The 18,081-nt window shown below is 41.8% G+C and overlaps 1 protein-coding gene across 1 annotated transcript in view; it reads left to right on the top strand.

Moving 5' to 3' along the window:
- Nucleotides 1–8,170: 8,170 nt before the first annotated feature.
- LOC147678573 (vomeronasal type-2 receptor 26-like) overlaps nt 8,171–18,081 on the top strand; it is a 54,755-nt gene continuing 44,844 nt past the window's right edge. Inside the window, exon 1 of the mRNA XM_086945701.1 lies at nt 8,171–8,428. Coding sequence (XP_086801827.1) covers nt 8,171–8,428 — 258 coding nt within the window. The remainder of the gene's footprint in view (nt 8,429–18,081) is intronic.

Raw genomic sequence — 18,081 nt, 5'->3', positions numbered from 1 at the left:
ATTTGGCTGGATTGGGGTAGATTGGATTGCAGTGGGGCGGATTTGAGTAGGAAGGAAAGAACAAGGGAACCCTACTCACTCAGGAACCAGGGTGCATACTTTATATAAAAAAACAGAGGTTCCAGTGGAGCAATATTTTCAAATGCATTAGTCAAAACAGAGATTAAAAGCGATATTAGGTAAGGGTTTGGAGGGATGTTAAAGAGAGAGAGAGCTCAAAACACCAATGGTTGGCCTCCACTTTCACCATCTTGCTGCATGCTGCCAATCATCAGTGGGCATTGGCCTGGCCCATGTGACCCCGGCTACTTAGTCACCATGATGGCCGCTATAATTCAGGCTGGATGGCAGGGTAGGCGAGACAGCAGCGTCCGATCGAATAACCAAGTGTCCCCCAGTGTGATCGGGACCCTCCAGTCCTCCTTTGAAGAAGCAGACACCTCAATTTGAGGTAAGTCACGAATGGGCTACATGGCACTGTTTTGCCTTGATGCCATGGACAAGAAGATTGCCTGTCTAACAATATTTTAATCAGTCCCATGATTATTAGATGCGTTGGACTCCTTTCTTTCTAGCTCCTTTCTAAACCTTGACAGTTATCCTCTACCTTGACAAGAAAATTCAGTCACACTTGTGACACTGATAGTACCCCTGGTGACAAGGGGTGGTGGCCTGTCCGCCATCACTGGCAACTCTATGACACCCTGTCCAGAAGTTTTTTTTAACACAAGATTGCTCTTGTATTGGCTTTTTCCCTCACTGTGATACACAGAGCTCTTATGTTGCTTGTTTGTTTGTTTTTCTACCACCTTTGTCTCCTACTTTCTTAGGTGGAGTACTTTGCCGGCTTCAAGCAGGGAATGCTGGCATACATAACTAAGTCATCCTTGAGTAGTGGGGAGACTACCAGCCCCATCAGGGGGCTTCACTGATTGTTAGGGTCCTGAAGAAGTGCCACCCCACAGTTGGGCTTAGATGGCACAAAACATATTGACCGCATTGGACTAGCACAATCCTGGTACCTAAGGACCACAAGATAGCACCACTGTTTTTACCTAGTCCATATGTGATTAAAGTGATTGCCTGTGGGTTCCAGTGCCTATTTTAAGTCACTTTTTACACACTATAACTCACCACTCAAACTGCCCACTGAACTCTTAGCATTTACAGCATCCTCAGATCAAAAGACCTCTGCTAAATCAGCCACCAGGCCCGTCCGGCATTGCAGCGCCGGCCTGACGAGGAGAGCCCAATGATGAAGCATGACACCCCAACGGGTGTGTGAGGGCAATTTGATCTGAACTACAGATCTCCCAGCGACACATACTCTGGCCAATTAGCACAACGATGTGCGTCTGTCTAGCAGATGAACTACTCCCCCTTTCTGATTATTATGGTATCATATTTAATAATTATTATTTCACTCTATACTACATTTGTCTCTTCAGGAGGGAATTAATTTTTTTAATTTAAATGTCAGAAACATATTTTAATTTAATTCATTCCCATTATTTAACATTAAGGACCTGAATTGTACATCTTATTTCTTAGAACCTAGCACACTGGAAGATGTTACCAGGAAAGACCTGAAAAACCCGTGCTTAACCCATCTGAGAGAACTACGCCTCTCACAAGAAGCAATGAAATCCTCAAATGTACAGATTCTTTCTGTCCAGACTGTTTTGGGTATTCAGCCGTATTTATCTTTCCACGTAACTAATCATGAAAAGTATGTTTTGACTAGGTTTCGCTTTGATTCCTTTTTCCGCCTAGTTACTTTTCCAACAGTGAAGGACTGGTCGCATATTCTCATGAAATGCCCTTGCGATGGTACATCATCTCAATCCACAATCGATGTAACACTGTTCTGCAGATACTATGAGATTCCTCGCAAGCGCTGGATCATTCCTATACTCCGGAAATTGGGTTTGAGAACATGTCGGCCTGCCTATTTGGCTCTGCAGTTCCTGGATTCTCAACATATTACCAAATGTGTAGCTTGCTTTTTAAAATCATGTCTAAAAATCCGCTGCAAAAAATGAAGTTTTTTATTTACTTGTCCACCTGTTTGGTATCCCAATGAATTGTTTTTTCACCAATGGTTTTTAATGTTTAATAGTTTTTTATTGTTTTTTAATGTAACATACATCGAGTTCTTTACATGCACTGTAACATTTTATACTTGTACTTTTTATGGTTACGCTATATGCAACCGAATAAAAGTTTATGAACTGAACTGAACTGAACATTTGATTTCAAAATTAATTTAATAGTGCTGTAGCATTTTTTGTTTGACTTTTAAAGTGAACATACATTGACTTTATATTAACAAAAATAGGTTAAACATTTTTTTTTTGAAATAACACATTTTTTTAAATTTTCTCTATGCTTTACTATAGAGAGACTCCGCAGTCGGAGAGGAGTTCTCTGGCAGAAACAAGGCTTCCTAGGACAACTTGTCAACCCTGGCATTTCCTCTAAATTCAGTCTCAAAATCAGTTGAATAAATGAACACAGGTACAGCAAGGTATGTGTGTGCAATAGTGTTAGAACCTATTACAGACCCTGGAGGCTAATTGTGAATATCTGCTTGTCATCTCCTAAGCCACCAGTCCATGTTACTGCTCCAGTTTGTTAAGTGAACACCTCTTCACTAGAGATTTAACAACCATCCAAGATCTTGTGTTATTAAACACAATTACCACCATCCTCTGTGGACCCTCCACTCCCTCTCTTGGAATCACTGGGTGGTATAATAGAGCACAAGGCACCTTATAGAGAAAGAAATGACCGCTCTGTGAGGCAGAACAGCTACATTGTATTAGGAAAATACTTTTTAGGCTGAGAGTGTGACAGCTTTGCATTGATATTTTCAGCTTCAATATGACAGCCCCTCACTGAAGAAAATATTCTTTCCGCTAATAATTGATAAATACACATGAACTTACATAAAGACTCTCATACTAATACTAACACACACACATGCAAATCATCCACTCAAACTTCTAATAATAACAAACAGTTCTATTCATTTGTACAGTACATTGACTCTCGTTTGGTAATAATGTATGAGAATTACCTGGAGTTGAATGTGATGATGCAATAATGTGATATGAGCAGACACATGGCCTTAGCAAGATATAAAACTAGCACCCCACCTTTAATGCCCCAAGTACACTTCCATATAGCAGTGTTTTAGATCACAAATTCATCAACGCAATGGACAAGACATTTCTTCCCACAAGCAGAGATATGACATTGATGGCCTTCATCAACAATCTTCCGGGCATTGGCACAGTCGTGCACCTGCTCTTGTGCTGCTTCATGCCAGTTCCTGTTGCCCACACCATGGTGCCCGGGTGCAAGCTCAAGAGAGGCAATGTGAGTGGATTTTCAAGAAATGGAGACATCTTGATTGGTGGGATTTTGCGGGTCCACTTTTCTGTGGTGCAGAAAGAGATCACCTTCCAAGAAGAACCTGAGCCAGCCCGGTGCCAGATGTAAGTCCATAACTTCTCACTAGTAAACAAAGTGTTTGCCTACTTGTTTCAACCAAACACAGGAAACCGTAGAGCCCTCAGTGCTCTGGTGAATTACAAGAGTGACAGTAACAAGGTAAGATGGTGGTGTATGGACCTAGCACTCTGCATGCTCAGCTGTCATGAATGTGAAATTCCGAAAGGTGTGTGAAATCCCAAAACTTTGGGGAAACCAGGGGTTAAGTAGGTCTCTCTATTCAGGGTACTTAAATAAGCATATCAACAAAACTTAAAAAATGATAATAATTTAACTAGACAACATTGCTATCAAGGGATGTGCAGGAGGTTGCCACAGCAAGCACGCTCCAACAATATATATGGTTTAATTGCAGGTTGTTACCTTTAGAAATGCACTATAGTATAAGAAAAGCAACACAAAACAGGAAAGACCAGTCAGAACTTTATCATGCAGTCATGTATGCAATATAGTGTGCCGCTTGAGGTTTACTGGCTTGTGATGGAAATAAAACAAGTCCCTTCAAATGCTTGATGCTAGCTTTAATAGCAAAATAGGGGGTAGTTTAAACACACTGACTAGTAACAAGCATTGGCAGAGCCCATATGGTACATCTCTGAGAAATCTATTGGTTTTGTTGATGTATTTTTCAACATGTTGCACAGCAGCATGCAACATGACTTAAAAGGAAAAGAAAGCACTATGATGCGGTCAACATTGGCCACGTCAAGCATTTTGTTTTACTTTAAGCCCTGTTACACAGCAGAACAGCTCGGGCTGCTGAGCAACAGTCCAAAAATACATTGGCCAAACCAATAGTTTCATTGAGGTAAAAGCTATTACCTTCGCCAGTGCTGTTTTTAGGTCTCGGCTAGACTACGCAGATGCTGTGTTGAAGAGAAGTCTTGTGTTCTACCCGTGGGCTTTCAGGCCCCCATCTCAATAATTGGTCAAATTCAGCATTGCTCTCATTTTCTTTGATGACATTTGTCATGGCCCCCCCATAGCACATGGACCAAGTACATGTCTCCTTCAACTGCTCCCAGTTTGCGGAGCTATTTGTTTCTTTGTTTTCAAGCTCTCCATAGGAGTACTTTTGTTTCCAGGCTGTCTCCCTTGTACACATACACACATACCACAACAATTCATGCAAATGTACATAAACAAATGCATTTCTCAAAAAGTTGTTAAAACACTTGTTCATTTTTTTTTGCACGGCCCAACTGTATTGAAGCGCTCCGAGCATTTTAATGCTCACCAGTTACATGACAGATTCATTTCTGTCACTTATTCTGCTTCAATTAAGGTTTTTTCCCTGTCATTGTTTGGCCATCTCCCCATCCCCTCTGGCATCCCTGCTTGACCCATCATTGCTGCTGCTTTTTCTTTTTTTTGCACGATCTGATGGTATTGGAGCGCCTGTTCCATTCTTCCTCTTGCAATAGTGTTTACACGAGACAATGGTATTGGCGTGCTTTTTAGTGCTTACCAATTTCATTACACAATAAATACATTGTGTCATAGGTAGAGGGGATCTTAAGGAATTTGCGCCAGAATCACAAACTGTTCCGCTGACCCAGGGATTTGAACCTGGTTCTCAAGTTCCCATGTCAGAAGTGTTGGCCTTCACACCACATCTTTGCTTCACTTCTAAGCTCCTCAACTGTTTCTCACTGTCCCTTCCACATTGTTTCAGCAGGATCCTCTCAACACTGAACAAACATTGGCAAAGCCAATAGATCTCAGCAATGCCCACGCTTTTGGCCTTGTCAATGTGCATGTCTTTTAGGCATGTTGTCTAGCAGCACATCTGCTGTTCAGCATGGCTGAAAGTCACTGAAAATAAGTGCTCTTATGCAGTCAGCACAGTCCACATCATAGCGATTTTTTGTGTTAGTAGGGGCGGGATAACTATTCAACATAGCGGGGTAAGAGAGTCAGCATTGGTTCAATATCCTGTGATTTTGTGCATTCAGTAACTTTGAGCCATGCTGAAGCGGACATGCTGCTAGAGATCATGGCAACATTCACATTGGCATGGCCAATGGATTAGCTCGAACATTTGTGTGACGTTTGCATTTTTCATAATCCCTATAACTTCAGTGATGTAACATTGATAGCAGCATTCTCTCTCTGAAAATGGTACCAGCACCACTGTTGAAGTGTGCCAGGAGTAGCCATAAAGATCCAAAACATGCAGTAGGCAGCCACACATGCACAGCACTAGGAAAGAGGGGAATTGTGTCTTATCTTTGAAAATATGACACAATTTTGCCCTTTCCCATTTACGCACATCACTTGCTTTTTTGAGTTGCATCAGATTTTTGTAAATATGCCCCACAATCCTATGATTTTTGTGACTTCAGAAAGAAGTGCCCTAAATATTTTAAGCAATAGGCCTTTTCCATCTATTCACCTAGGATCTGGAACAACATCCCCATGACAATCACGATAGCCCTAATGCTACTTCCATTTAAGAAAGAGTTGAAGACACTCCTCTTTAAAGAACACTATATCACAATGCATTAACCATCCACAACACAGCTACTTCTCATATCACTCTTCACTTTATGCCTGTCTTTGTCCCAGTAAAGTGCTTAACTACTTTTTGGCTAGGTTTACCCCATAGAAATACCCTTCATACAGATACATAAATACACACTTTAAGATAATATACTACAATAACGGTAATAGGGGCATGTTATATCTAGTCTTTTCCATATTGTACATACAGCAATAACATGTTTCAAACAGTACATATCTGGAGGCATGCTGAACAGTGAGCGAAGGCGTAGAGCACAGGAGTATTTTGGTGATTTGAGGCTTATGAAATCAGAGATACATTCTCGATCAAAGTTGAGTTCCTTAAGGGTAAATCTGAGTTGTTTGCAAGATTAATATATGGAGAGGGAGATAATAGGGTCACCCCTGAAAATCTACTGTTATAAGATGTAGTTAATGGGTTGGATGGCATGGAAGTTGTTAAGATCTAGAACGGTAATCCTCTATCGGAGTTGTCACTAATTGCAGCCAAAGGGTGCCCCAGTCACCACTAACTGGCCATCTCCAACTTCTTCTGTTTAAAGGTATGTACTATCAGCTTTCATTCAGCATATTAGGTGTTAGTGATGACAGACTTTAATGTGGTATCTCCCCAAACCTTTTGTCTTCTCCCCTCTTGTTTGCTGAAGTTCGCTTTTGTTGGCTTTAGGACCCAGTACAAGTTATCTCTGCTAACCATGCTCAAGTGCGTGTGCTCATTCCTAAAGACATGGCAAAATTGGCATACTCCTAATTGGCACATTTAATTTACTTGTAAGTCCCTAGCAAAGTGGTACAACATGTACCCAATGGCCTGTAAGGCAAATGCTACTAGTGGGCCTGTAGCACTTATTGTGCCATCCATTTAAGTGGTCCTTTAAACCATGTCTAAGGCCTTCCTTTTCAGGCTTTGTGCAGTTTTAAAATGTCAGCTCAACCAGGAAAAATAAATCTTTTGTCAAGTTTAAACCTTCATTTCTAATACAAATAAGTCACCCATAAGGTAAACCCTAAACATCCCATTGGGCCAGGTGCAGTGCATTTAACAAGTTGCAAATGTACTTTGAGGTCTTACATGTCTTGGTAATGACAAACTTTTAAATTCAACTTTCACTACTGAAAGGCCTACCTCTCCCATAGAAAACGTTGGGTTACCTTATAACATTTAATAATAGCTGACTTTTGATTGGGTATAGGCAGAAATGTCATGTTTGTTCTCAAACAAACTGTAATTTAAAATGCTCTTTAATGGTATAGTCGGATTGTAAGTCAAAGTACTCAAAATGTCACTTTTAGAAAGTTCATGTAAATGAATTGAGAATGCACTCCTTTCCCTGTATTGATTCATTCATCGATGTTCTATCGTCCTGTAGTGTGTGCGATCAGATACTGTGATCCATCCAAGCTCACAGCTCAGACTTCAAGTATAGCTTAGGGCCCACATCTCGCACCCCATCTGTCGCACTGCGTAATATGGAACTTTTCCCCTTTTTTAATCCGAAGTCATCATATTTTTATAATTGTTATCATTGAATGTCCATCGTAAACCAAATCCTTCTTACAACACTCATCCAGACTCAATAAGCCACTGCGGAGACAGCGTCATGCCACCTTTTGTATTTATTGTGATTTTTAAATGCTTCAAAAGAATACTGAGTGACCATCCAGGCTTTTCACAACAACACGTATATCCAAAAGGTGGGGTGTACATCAGAGAAGGTTCATCATATCTTGCCCAATACATTTCCAGTCTATGGATGAAATTGAGCATTATGCATGAATCAGCTCAACAGTTATCAATTAGAGTAATGGGTGAGTCCAATTTTTTTTGGTTGAGAAAAAATATGATAGCTTCTTTCGTCTATGGTAAATAACATACATTCAAGAAGAATTGTGAGCAATTTTCTGTATGCTGCTGGAGCAGAAGAAACAGTAACTTACTAACTTGCTTTGATTTATAGCATATGTTGGTATTGTAGACATGGATACTGTATAGGAGTTAAACATGATTTCAACAATGGCCTTTTCTTCGGTAAGTTGGCATTTCATAACTGCTGAATATATGACATGCTGGTAAACACATGTCTCTGCATATTCCAGGTTTGGACTCCAGTATTACCAGATGATGCAGTCTATGCTGTTTGCCATTGAAGAGATTAACAACAACCCAAACCTTTTACCCAACATTACCCTGGGATTCCAGATCTATGACACTTGTGCGATGATCCAGCGATCACTGAAGGGCACTCTATGGATTCTATCAGGACATGAGGAGCCGATTCCAAACTTTCATTGCCGGAGGAGTTCACCACCAGCAGCTATCATTGGGGAGTCCAGTTCCACACACTCAATTAGTATTGCACGCATAATGGGTCTATACAGATATCCACAGGTAAGACATTGAGATTATTACACATCGTTTAAATTGATTCATTGTGGAGTGCAGTTATATCACAACAATAGTAAGGCTTCTATGGAAAAAAATCTCAGTATATAAAGCACTAGTTTTCAAGATATAAGTTCCAGGTGGCTTAAAGTCCTAATCCTGGAAGACGTGGAACAGAGAGATACAAGAAATATATTAAATGTGCACTTGTTCCACCTCTGGGTCCTGAAGCAGAAACACTCATTCTTTAGAGCATTGAGCACACAGAAACAAACTCTGCATGCTTTGAGTCCTAGAGTAAACTCACAAAAGTAGTAGCATCCCTGCCTAGTGCTGAACATTAAGGGTTAGTGTAACGTACTTTAGTGCATGTCCTGCACCACTGCACTAAAATACACTGGCATGCTCCTCTTCATGGCCCGAGATGCTTTGCTCTCACTGCAGCATGCGTAAAGCATGCACTTGTCTTATTAATCACATTTTTTAGAGTGCCCCAGGCAGTGTGAGTAAAGTCTAGAAAAGAGGTGACTATAGTTTCCCTGAAAATTAGCACTGGGTCCAGGTTTTACAATGTATCTCTTCCTTGGAATCTGGCCCTCTGTGCTGTGTAGTGCAGTGCATTGCTGGATGTCATGAGTATGCTCTATCTTGTACAGACAGGATGGTAGTGTGCAACACCAGAAAGATCACAGTGGCTTACAAACAGCACATAGCTGTTCCCCTGAGCAGCGTGGAGGACTCCGAAAGCCTCCTTGATTTCAGGGCCAGTTTGGTGGTGAGCGCTGCACCCAGGACCAGAGTCCTGCCAAGTACCCAGCAAGGCCCGAGGCCCGTGGCAGGGAAACATCCTTTACGACGCAACTTGTACAACGCAGTACCTTTACAACGCGGTATTTACAACGACATCCATTACAACGCATTGGGCTGGGGGGCGCTCTAGGATAGGGAATAAGTTTAATTTACTATCCAACACCTTCCCTAGTGTCCACGGGGACTGGAGTTGGAATAGTAAATTAAACTATTCACTATCCAGCACCCCAAAGCACTATGCGTTGTAAAGATTTTCGTTATAAATACCGCGTTGTAAAGGCATGCGTGGTAAAAGTATGCGTTGTAACGTCATACATCCCCCTTGCAAGCTTGAGGCAGGCCAGGTGAAACTTTCAGACTGAGAAGGACAATCATACAATGGAAGTTTGGCTGGGGCTCCCAAACAGCAGCAGGGACTTAGTTAGCCAGTGCAGCTCATATCAATTTCTCAACAATGACTCTAAACCTTTAAGGGAATACATTTTAGCAATGCAGTCTGAGCCTCTGTTTACAGCACGCCTGTTGATCCTTTGTTTCTGTAGTTTGTTTCCCATGGAACATGTGACTCTTGCATAGTGAATAATGTGAACTGAATCACCTCTAGGTGTTTGGGTATGTTGAGGTTATTGACCGCTGAGGGTGACAGGGTACAACTGAAAGCTCTATATTTGACATGGAAAGCAATCATAGTTTCTCACTGTGGCAATGGATGATGGTGCTCAGACCACATCCTCATCCAGTTCTTGGCCTCTCTGCCGAGAACACAGATCGACTGTCATATATGTGCCAGTCATAATTAATATTTTACATTACAGTGTGTAAAACAGTTACACACTTGTCAAACATATACAGAACAAAGGAAAAGAAGATGGTGTGTTTACAGGTGAAGACGGAATATGGGTACGAATGTGGTGAAATATGCATAAAGCAAGTAAGTACCAAAGGAGACCAGAAATAGGTAGATCATGTTCTTTCTATTTTAAATGGAGGTTAGTTGTTGTTCATTGTGTTATATGTCTGGATACAATAACTTAAAAATCCCAGGGAGTCACCCAGGTTCTGGCAAATTACCTGGATTGACAAATTCCCTGCATGATGCGGACTGGGAGGCTGCAATCAAAGCAGGATGGCTGCAATGACTCAATCATTCACCCCAGTGTGGGGTTGGTTTGCGTAGTTTTTTTAGGGCGGCTTTTAGGTTCCATTTGTTTACTTACTGCAAACTTTCTAGACATAATGTTGTGACCATGTAATGCACAGGTAAGATAAAGGTCTGAAACATAGATGATGTAGCCACCAAATAAATATATAGAGTGTACCATTGGCACTTCGGGGCATACACTTATCCATGGCATGATGGTCTTCCTTTTGGCATGTTGGGGGCAGGTGACAGTTTCCTGGATCACATCCCAGAAAGACATTAAGCACACATTGCCACATCCAGACATGATCTTCCCTCGCTCAAAACAGAACAAAGACAATGAAGGGCACATAAACAAAAACATTGAAACCCTTGCTATCAGCAGTTACAAAACTAGAGCAGTGCATAGGACCGGAGGAGTTGTATCTCAACATCCCACCTTCTGACTTAAGTCTGACGAAGTAGAGCATCTTGACACCAGCATTGTTCAGCACAGAAGCCCCTTTCAGGCCACTATGCACCATTTTTGTTCAAATTGCACAGTTCCCCTGCTGTTGAGAAAGTGCCTGAGCTACAAAGTACATTGGAAGAAGAGTGAACCAAGGCCAACTGAGTATACATGCTGGTCCTACAGGATTCTGGGTACTTCTGCCTTCCAATTGAATTGCAGCTTATATGCACTCACTTGGTGTTTGACTGGTTCGATTTGCAGTAAATAAAGGCTAAGAACAAAGGCATGATCATGATACATTCTGAGGTAAAAAATAAAAACAAATAGGCACCATGACATCTGCATCCATGCATCCAGGATCTGGAGCAACATATCCTTATCTATCAGAACTGCCCGAACCCTGTTCCAATTTGGGAGAGAGCTGAAGACACATCTCCTTTAATAGCTGTAGTTCATGATGAATTAACAGTTCTCATTTGCTCTAAGACCCTAGCAACCTCGTCAATCACACATTCACTGTGTCTTTGCCTTTGACTGCTCTGAGCGAAGATTGGGTAGGGTAGGTAAGCACAGGCTAATTTATGGTTCCATCTGACTTACCCTGTCTAGAATTGTGATTCCTGCTTTGACACAGTGCATATCTCTGCCAACCAGAACCCTGCTTCTAAAAGAAGTCATGATAATTGCCAATTTTTTTTTTAAAACTTTATTTTTATCACAACAATGATTGGCTTGTATTCACTTTGGGCTTCCTATGTAACACAATCCTACTAAAATCAGCAAGGTAGCCCAAAAAATAAGCTAAACTGTATAATTGAAGTTTCAGATTACTATATGAACAGCTAAAAGACACATTTATGGCCACATGATTATGTAAACCAATAAATATATACATAAAAAATACAATAGTTAAAAAGGAAGAATCACATTAAATCTGATTGCTACTCTTTAGTTAGAGTTAGGATTGAAAACAATAGGAATTCCTTGGATATTTAGTCCCTAATACCTTTCCACCCATTTAACAAATTACCAGAAAACTTTCCAGACTTTAGCATTTCTACATTTTGAAATTATGTACATTTTTGTGGTGAATCCCTAAAAGGTGAAAAGATAAAAAGGGTCCAAAAACTTGTTTTCCGACCAATGCACTTTCCGTAGACGACTGTGTTTGATGTAGCGTGAAAATGGCTAAATGGATTTGTAAAAATCTTTGCAGGATTATACATTATGGTACAGAGATGAGGCTTTTGGGTACTGCAGTTGACACCTTAGCCGCGGCCGTTATTTTGCGGCAGTGCAGGGGTTTCGCGGAGCGGGCGGGGCCGCGTCGGTCGTTGGATGTTCGCAGCACCAGCGAGGTAGTACTCGCGATGGGCAATGGCCTACGGCAGCAGGGAAGGGGTTAAGTATGGTAAATATTTTTAAATTACAAGGCATGTAAACTTAATGATGTCTATCGCAGTTTTACTTGTTTGCAATTTCACAACATTTTGTGAAACTACCCCGGCACATGGCTGTAAAATTTTTTAAAAATATAGAAAAAATGGAAATAGATTTCCATACCTAATTCTACTTTAATAAAATGGTAATATATAGGGACCTATCCCTTACCTATATCTAAGGTCCTAACACGTGTGATAAAAAAAATATGGCTCCCTCTTCATTCTCTAAAAACGGCAATTACTCAAATATATACTGGCTTGTCATCGCCGTGTACCCCAGTACATTGCAAAGTTATCACGGCATAACATGGCCCAATATATAAATAAGGCCAAGCTGTATTATTAGATTGCAGAACTTTTGCGTCACACATGATTCTGCATGGGCAACACCATACTTAAGTCCAATTTACAAATGAAATCAAGGCCACCATGCATGCCATGCATTAATACATTTGGAGAAATGCAAGGCAGTGCAATTGGCTCTTTTGCGTTACTCTGCATGTCAGAATGTACACTGCTGCTAAATTTCACACACATATGTAAGCCACACCACTGTAACCTCTCCACTATCTGCTGTTCCACTCTATGCCTCTCCTCTGTAACATACGTCACTCTATGTCACTCCACTCTACACTATTGCACTCTATGCAATGCCACAGTATACCACTATACTCTACACTCTACCCTCTTACACTGTACCCACCTCTACTTTATGCTAGTCCAGTCCTTGTTGCTCCACTCTACGCCTATCCACTGGACACTACTCCACTATGGTCTATTCCACTCTACACCATTGTACTGTATGCCACTACACTCTACTCTATTCCACTGTATGCCACTCCCCTCCACAACAATCCACTGCATGCTATTCCACTGTTTGCCACTCCCTTCTACAACACTCCACTGCATGCTATTCCACTGTATGCCACTCCACTATACGCTACACAACTCCTGTGTATGGCACTTCACCCTACATCATTTCATTATTTGCTATTTCATTGGAAGTCACTCCAATGTACTCTACTCCACAGTATGCTAATACAATCTACCACATGCCACTGTACTCCACTCTAGTCTACACGACTCCATTATACCTCGCTCTACTGTACTCTACTCAACTACACATTATGACACTCTACGCTTTTCCACTGTACAACACTCCACTCTACGCTATTACACTGTATACAGCTCTACTCTATGGCAGTCCACTGTACACTATTGCACTGGATGCAACTCAACTTTACACCTCTTTAATGTACACCACTCCACTGTATGCCACTCCACTATATGCTACTCTACTCTACACCAATGTACAACTCTCCACTCTACTCTATGCCACTCCATTCTAAGCTAGTCCAGTGGATGCTACCCACTCTATGCCATGAGACTATATACTATTTCACTCTATCCCACTCCACTGTATACCACGACAGCCTCAACCACTCTACTGTACGCCACTCCACTTTACGTTATTCAACTCCAAGCTATTCCAATGTGCGATATTGCATTGTTATTTTTTGCCACTCCACTGTACTCTACTCTACGCTATTCCACTGTACTCCACTCCACTATATGCTAGTCCTGTCTACATCACTCCACAACATGACAATTGTCCACTCTGTATACCTCCACTCTATAAAAGTGAACCACAATTCATGGCACTCTACGGCATTCTACTCTACTCCATCCCTGTACATTCCACTCTCGGGTTCTATACTCCATTCTATGCCTGCACATTCTAATGTACAACAATCTGTTCCACTATACAATTTTTTTTTATATGACACAAAACTCTACTCTACTGTACGAGACACCACTCCAATTTAAAACAGCGTACTACCTATGCTACACCTGTACACAACACTCCATGGCACTATACTCTATGACACACCAATATACTCTGTTGTACTTTACTCAACACTACATTACACCACTCCACTCAACTCTAGTTCTCTGTATGAGACTTTCCCTTATTGGCCACGAATATCAATAACGTTTTTTAACACTTTCTCATCTTGAGATAGAATTATGCCCAAGTGGGCAAAAAGCGCTTGTGGCTAATTGTATCAATAAAGTTCTTCATTTCACATGGGCAAGATTGCGTGCTGTTTCCTTGTTACATGGTTTTTGAAGTTGATACTAATTACTGGCCAATATATAGACTTATTTGGATATGTTTTTCCTTCTGGAGAAGTGAAGAACTTTATTGACACAAGTAGCCATAAGGGCTTTTGCCCACTTGGGCAGAATTTCTATCTCAAGATGAGAAAGTGTGGTGAAAAACACTTGTGAAATGAAGAACTTTATTGATACAATTAGCCACAAGCGCTTTTTGCCCACTTGGGCATAATTCTATCTCAAGATGAGAAAGTGTTAAAAAACTTTATTGATATTCGTGGCCACGGACAAGTGTGTTGACAAAATATCATCTATAAGGAACCAACAATGCGTTAATTCATTGCTTTGTACTTTGCCTCCTGAATTAATTTTGTTTCAGAAGCACAGTTTAGCAGAACAAGGAAAGATACACATTTCGGCAAGTTAGCAAAACTTAAGTGCTAACGATAGTCTTTTGTTTATGCTTATTTTTGTTGTGCTCACATGTTTGTCTATTTAAACCAATTGAATTACACACATCTTGACTCATGACCAAGGGAAGGCTTTCCCGAAACGCGTCGAGTTGTTACTTTGTTGCCGATGGATTTTGCCAAATAAAATCACTTTGATGCAAGTTGGTGTTCGAGCTTTCATACTACCCTTGAGGAGCAAGGAACTTGGAGTGTGATATATATATATATATATATATATATATATATATATATATATATATATATATATATATATATATATATATATATATATATATATATATATATATATATATATATTACCTACTGGCGATAGCCAGTAGGTATATATAGTTAGAATTTTTTCTCTATGGGACTTCTGAAAATTCTATGTCTAATAACTTTGGCGTTTGTGGACGGAATCGGCTGAAATTTTCAGGAAAATGGCACATTTTGATTCTGAGCAGCCCCTGAAAATTTGGTGGAGTTTCGTCAAGGGGGGGCTGAGAAAAAAGGGGGGTCTCAAAACGCGTTTTTCCCATTCATTTTTCCATAGGGCGGTTGGACTCACTTTTAGCTCGAACGGCTGAATGGATTTGCACGAAACTTGGCAAAATTGTAGGGACTGTTAGCCCGATGTGCCTTTGCTAGGTCTCAATATATGTGCTCCAGTAGTTTTTGAGAAATTAACGTTCAAACCAAGATATATATCTGTAACAGCGCTCTGGGCAGCGATCCGGTCCGCTTACTTTTCGCTTATCGGAACTTTGCGCGCAGAAAGCTGATTGGCTCTCCGGTGTCTGTCAACATTCTAAACAGTCCAGAGCGGACGCCATCTTGTCTCTCGGTAGGATCGAGAGAGAAGAAGAGGTGGAAAACGAAAGGGGAATTTAATGAAAGGGGGCAATGTATCCCCCTCTTGACCCCCTAGGAATGTTGTTGGGGTTATTAAAGGGTCCCGTGGGGAAAATAAAAAAAAAATGATTTTTCACGGTAGAAGCGCGGCCGCGAACTGGTAGCGAAACGGGAATTCGCCATTTTGTGCTTCGTTAATTAAATTACTAGTTATAAGTGGGTGCGGGAGACGTATCCTAATCCCCTATGTTTCCTGAGGGTGGCTGAGGAGGCTGATATATGTTGATACATCTCTTCCAGCGGCTGTGCGTGAGCTTTTTTTTTTTTTTGCTGCGTGACAGTCCGGAGCGGCCGCCATCTTGTCTCTCGGTAGGATCGAGAGAGAAGAAAAGGTGAAAAACTAAGGGGGAATTTAATGAAAGGGGGCAAGGTATCCCCCTCTTGACCCCCTAGGAATGTTGTTGGGGTTATTAAAGGGTCCCGTGGGGAAAATAAAAAAAAAATGATTTTTCACGGTAGAAGCGCTTCACGGGCCGCGAACTGGGCCGCAAACTGGTAGCGAAACGGGAATTCGCCATTTTGTGCTTCGTTAATTAAAGTACTAGGTATAAGGGGGTGCGGGAGACGTATCCTAATCCCCTATGTTTCCTGAGGGTGGCTGAGGAGGCTGATATATGTTGATACATCTCTTCCAGCGGCTGCGCCATCTTGCCTTTTTTCGAATGCCACAATTTTGTCGTGCACGGCAGCCATTTTAGATGCCAGGCTGGTCCCAGGCTATCACCTAACCCTGCGGATGTAGTTTATGGCCCCAGCTGTAGAGAATTCAGACATGCCAATCCTCCTGATTCAGGCGTGTGACTACTGATTTCAGTGCTAGTCTCCCGCCTCCCGATTTCTGCAAGCAAAAACCCGGGGGCATATTACGAACAACTAGCGATAATTTTTGTCTCTAACTTGTTTAGAGACAAAAATTATCGCCGCACATCGGCGATTTTTATCGCAGATAAACCTTGCTATTATCGCAGAAAAGTCAGCGATATTCATGTATTATCGACCTAATGCTCTTAGCCATGTTATCCACCTCCCATTGGATAACATGGCTAAGAACTGCTCAGGGCAGGTGTTAGATTTTGGAGATATTCGCGCTTAGCGCGAATATCTCCAAAAGTTGGTAATAGAAGGTAGCGATGTTAGGGACTGTTTCCAGTCGCTAACATCTTGGCACGCCACTTTGCATGTCATTAGTGATAAGTATCACTGACATGCAAAGCGGGGCCCAAGATGGTCGCTATCTCCTTTTAGCTGTCACTAACTGGTGTTAGCGACAGCTTGGTAATAGGGAGATAATTTTATCTCCGCTTTCATGGCTTTTAAAGCCAAAAAAGCGGAGATAAACCCCCTTGATAATATGCCCCACGATTCCTTGGGGGTTTCAGCTGACAGGGCTTGGTATTGTGTTACATGGTAATTTTTCCATGAAACGTCAGAGGGTCGATGCAGGGGTTCTAGAAGAGGTGATAAACCATTTAAGCCTCATGAACAAGCGCATGGTCTTTTAAAGATTTGTGAAGTACTCGGGGCGGCGGTGTGTGTGTGCCCTCTTTCAGGAGCGGGCGGGGGGGCACTGCCAGCAACTTGCCAGGTCAGGTAGTGTTCAACACGTGCATCACCCTTTCTCTGCTTGCTATTGCGCTCCATGCTTCGGAAAGGTAAGAAAAAGAACGTGCATTTGAGTTTGAAATGTCCGATCCTGCAGCAGCACACTTCCAAAGCCCACACATGACAATAACCCGATTCAAGGCCCCATTCACCCGTTTTTAAAAAAATAGATAACACTCCAACAAAGTAAGGTTATAAAACTTTATTAACTACTAACTTTAACGAACGGAACAAAAACTAAAAACATTTAAACATTTCTCAACACAAAAAGCAACAATGGTTAGAAGCTGTCTTTTGTGCGAATAGTCCCAAGGCAGCACAACGTGCAGAGTTCTGGACGGCACCCAGGTGATGTCGCCTGGGTGCCGCACTGGTTTAGGGATCCTACAATGCTGCTCCGAAAATTGGCGTGGGGCGTCCCGGGTGGGGCGGGGGGAGGCCTCGTCAGTAGCGGTCTGTTGTGCGAATAGTCCCAAGGCAGCACAACGTGCAGAGTTCTGGACGGCACCCAGGTGATGTCGCCTGGGTGCCGCACTGGTTTAGGGATCCTACAATGCAGTACAGAAAAACAGCGTGGGGCGTCCCGGGTGGTGCAGGGGGAGGCCTCGTCAGTAGCGGTCTGTGTCCAGTGTCACATGGCTGACACAACATGTACGTCAGGCACCCAGGTGATGTCCAGTAAACTGCCGCACTGGTTTTGGTATCCTACAATGCTGCTCCGAAAATTGGCG

Source organism: Lissotriton vulgaris, chromosome 12, assembly GCF_964263255.1.
Source record: "Lissotriton vulgaris chromosome 12, aLisVul1.2, whole genome shotgun sequence".
In the NCBI taxonomy this organism is placed as follows: domain Eukaryota; kingdom Metazoa; phylum Chordata; class Amphibia; order Caudata; family Salamandridae; genus Lissotriton; species Lissotriton vulgaris.
This window is presented reverse-complemented; position numbering and strand designations above follow the sequence as displayed.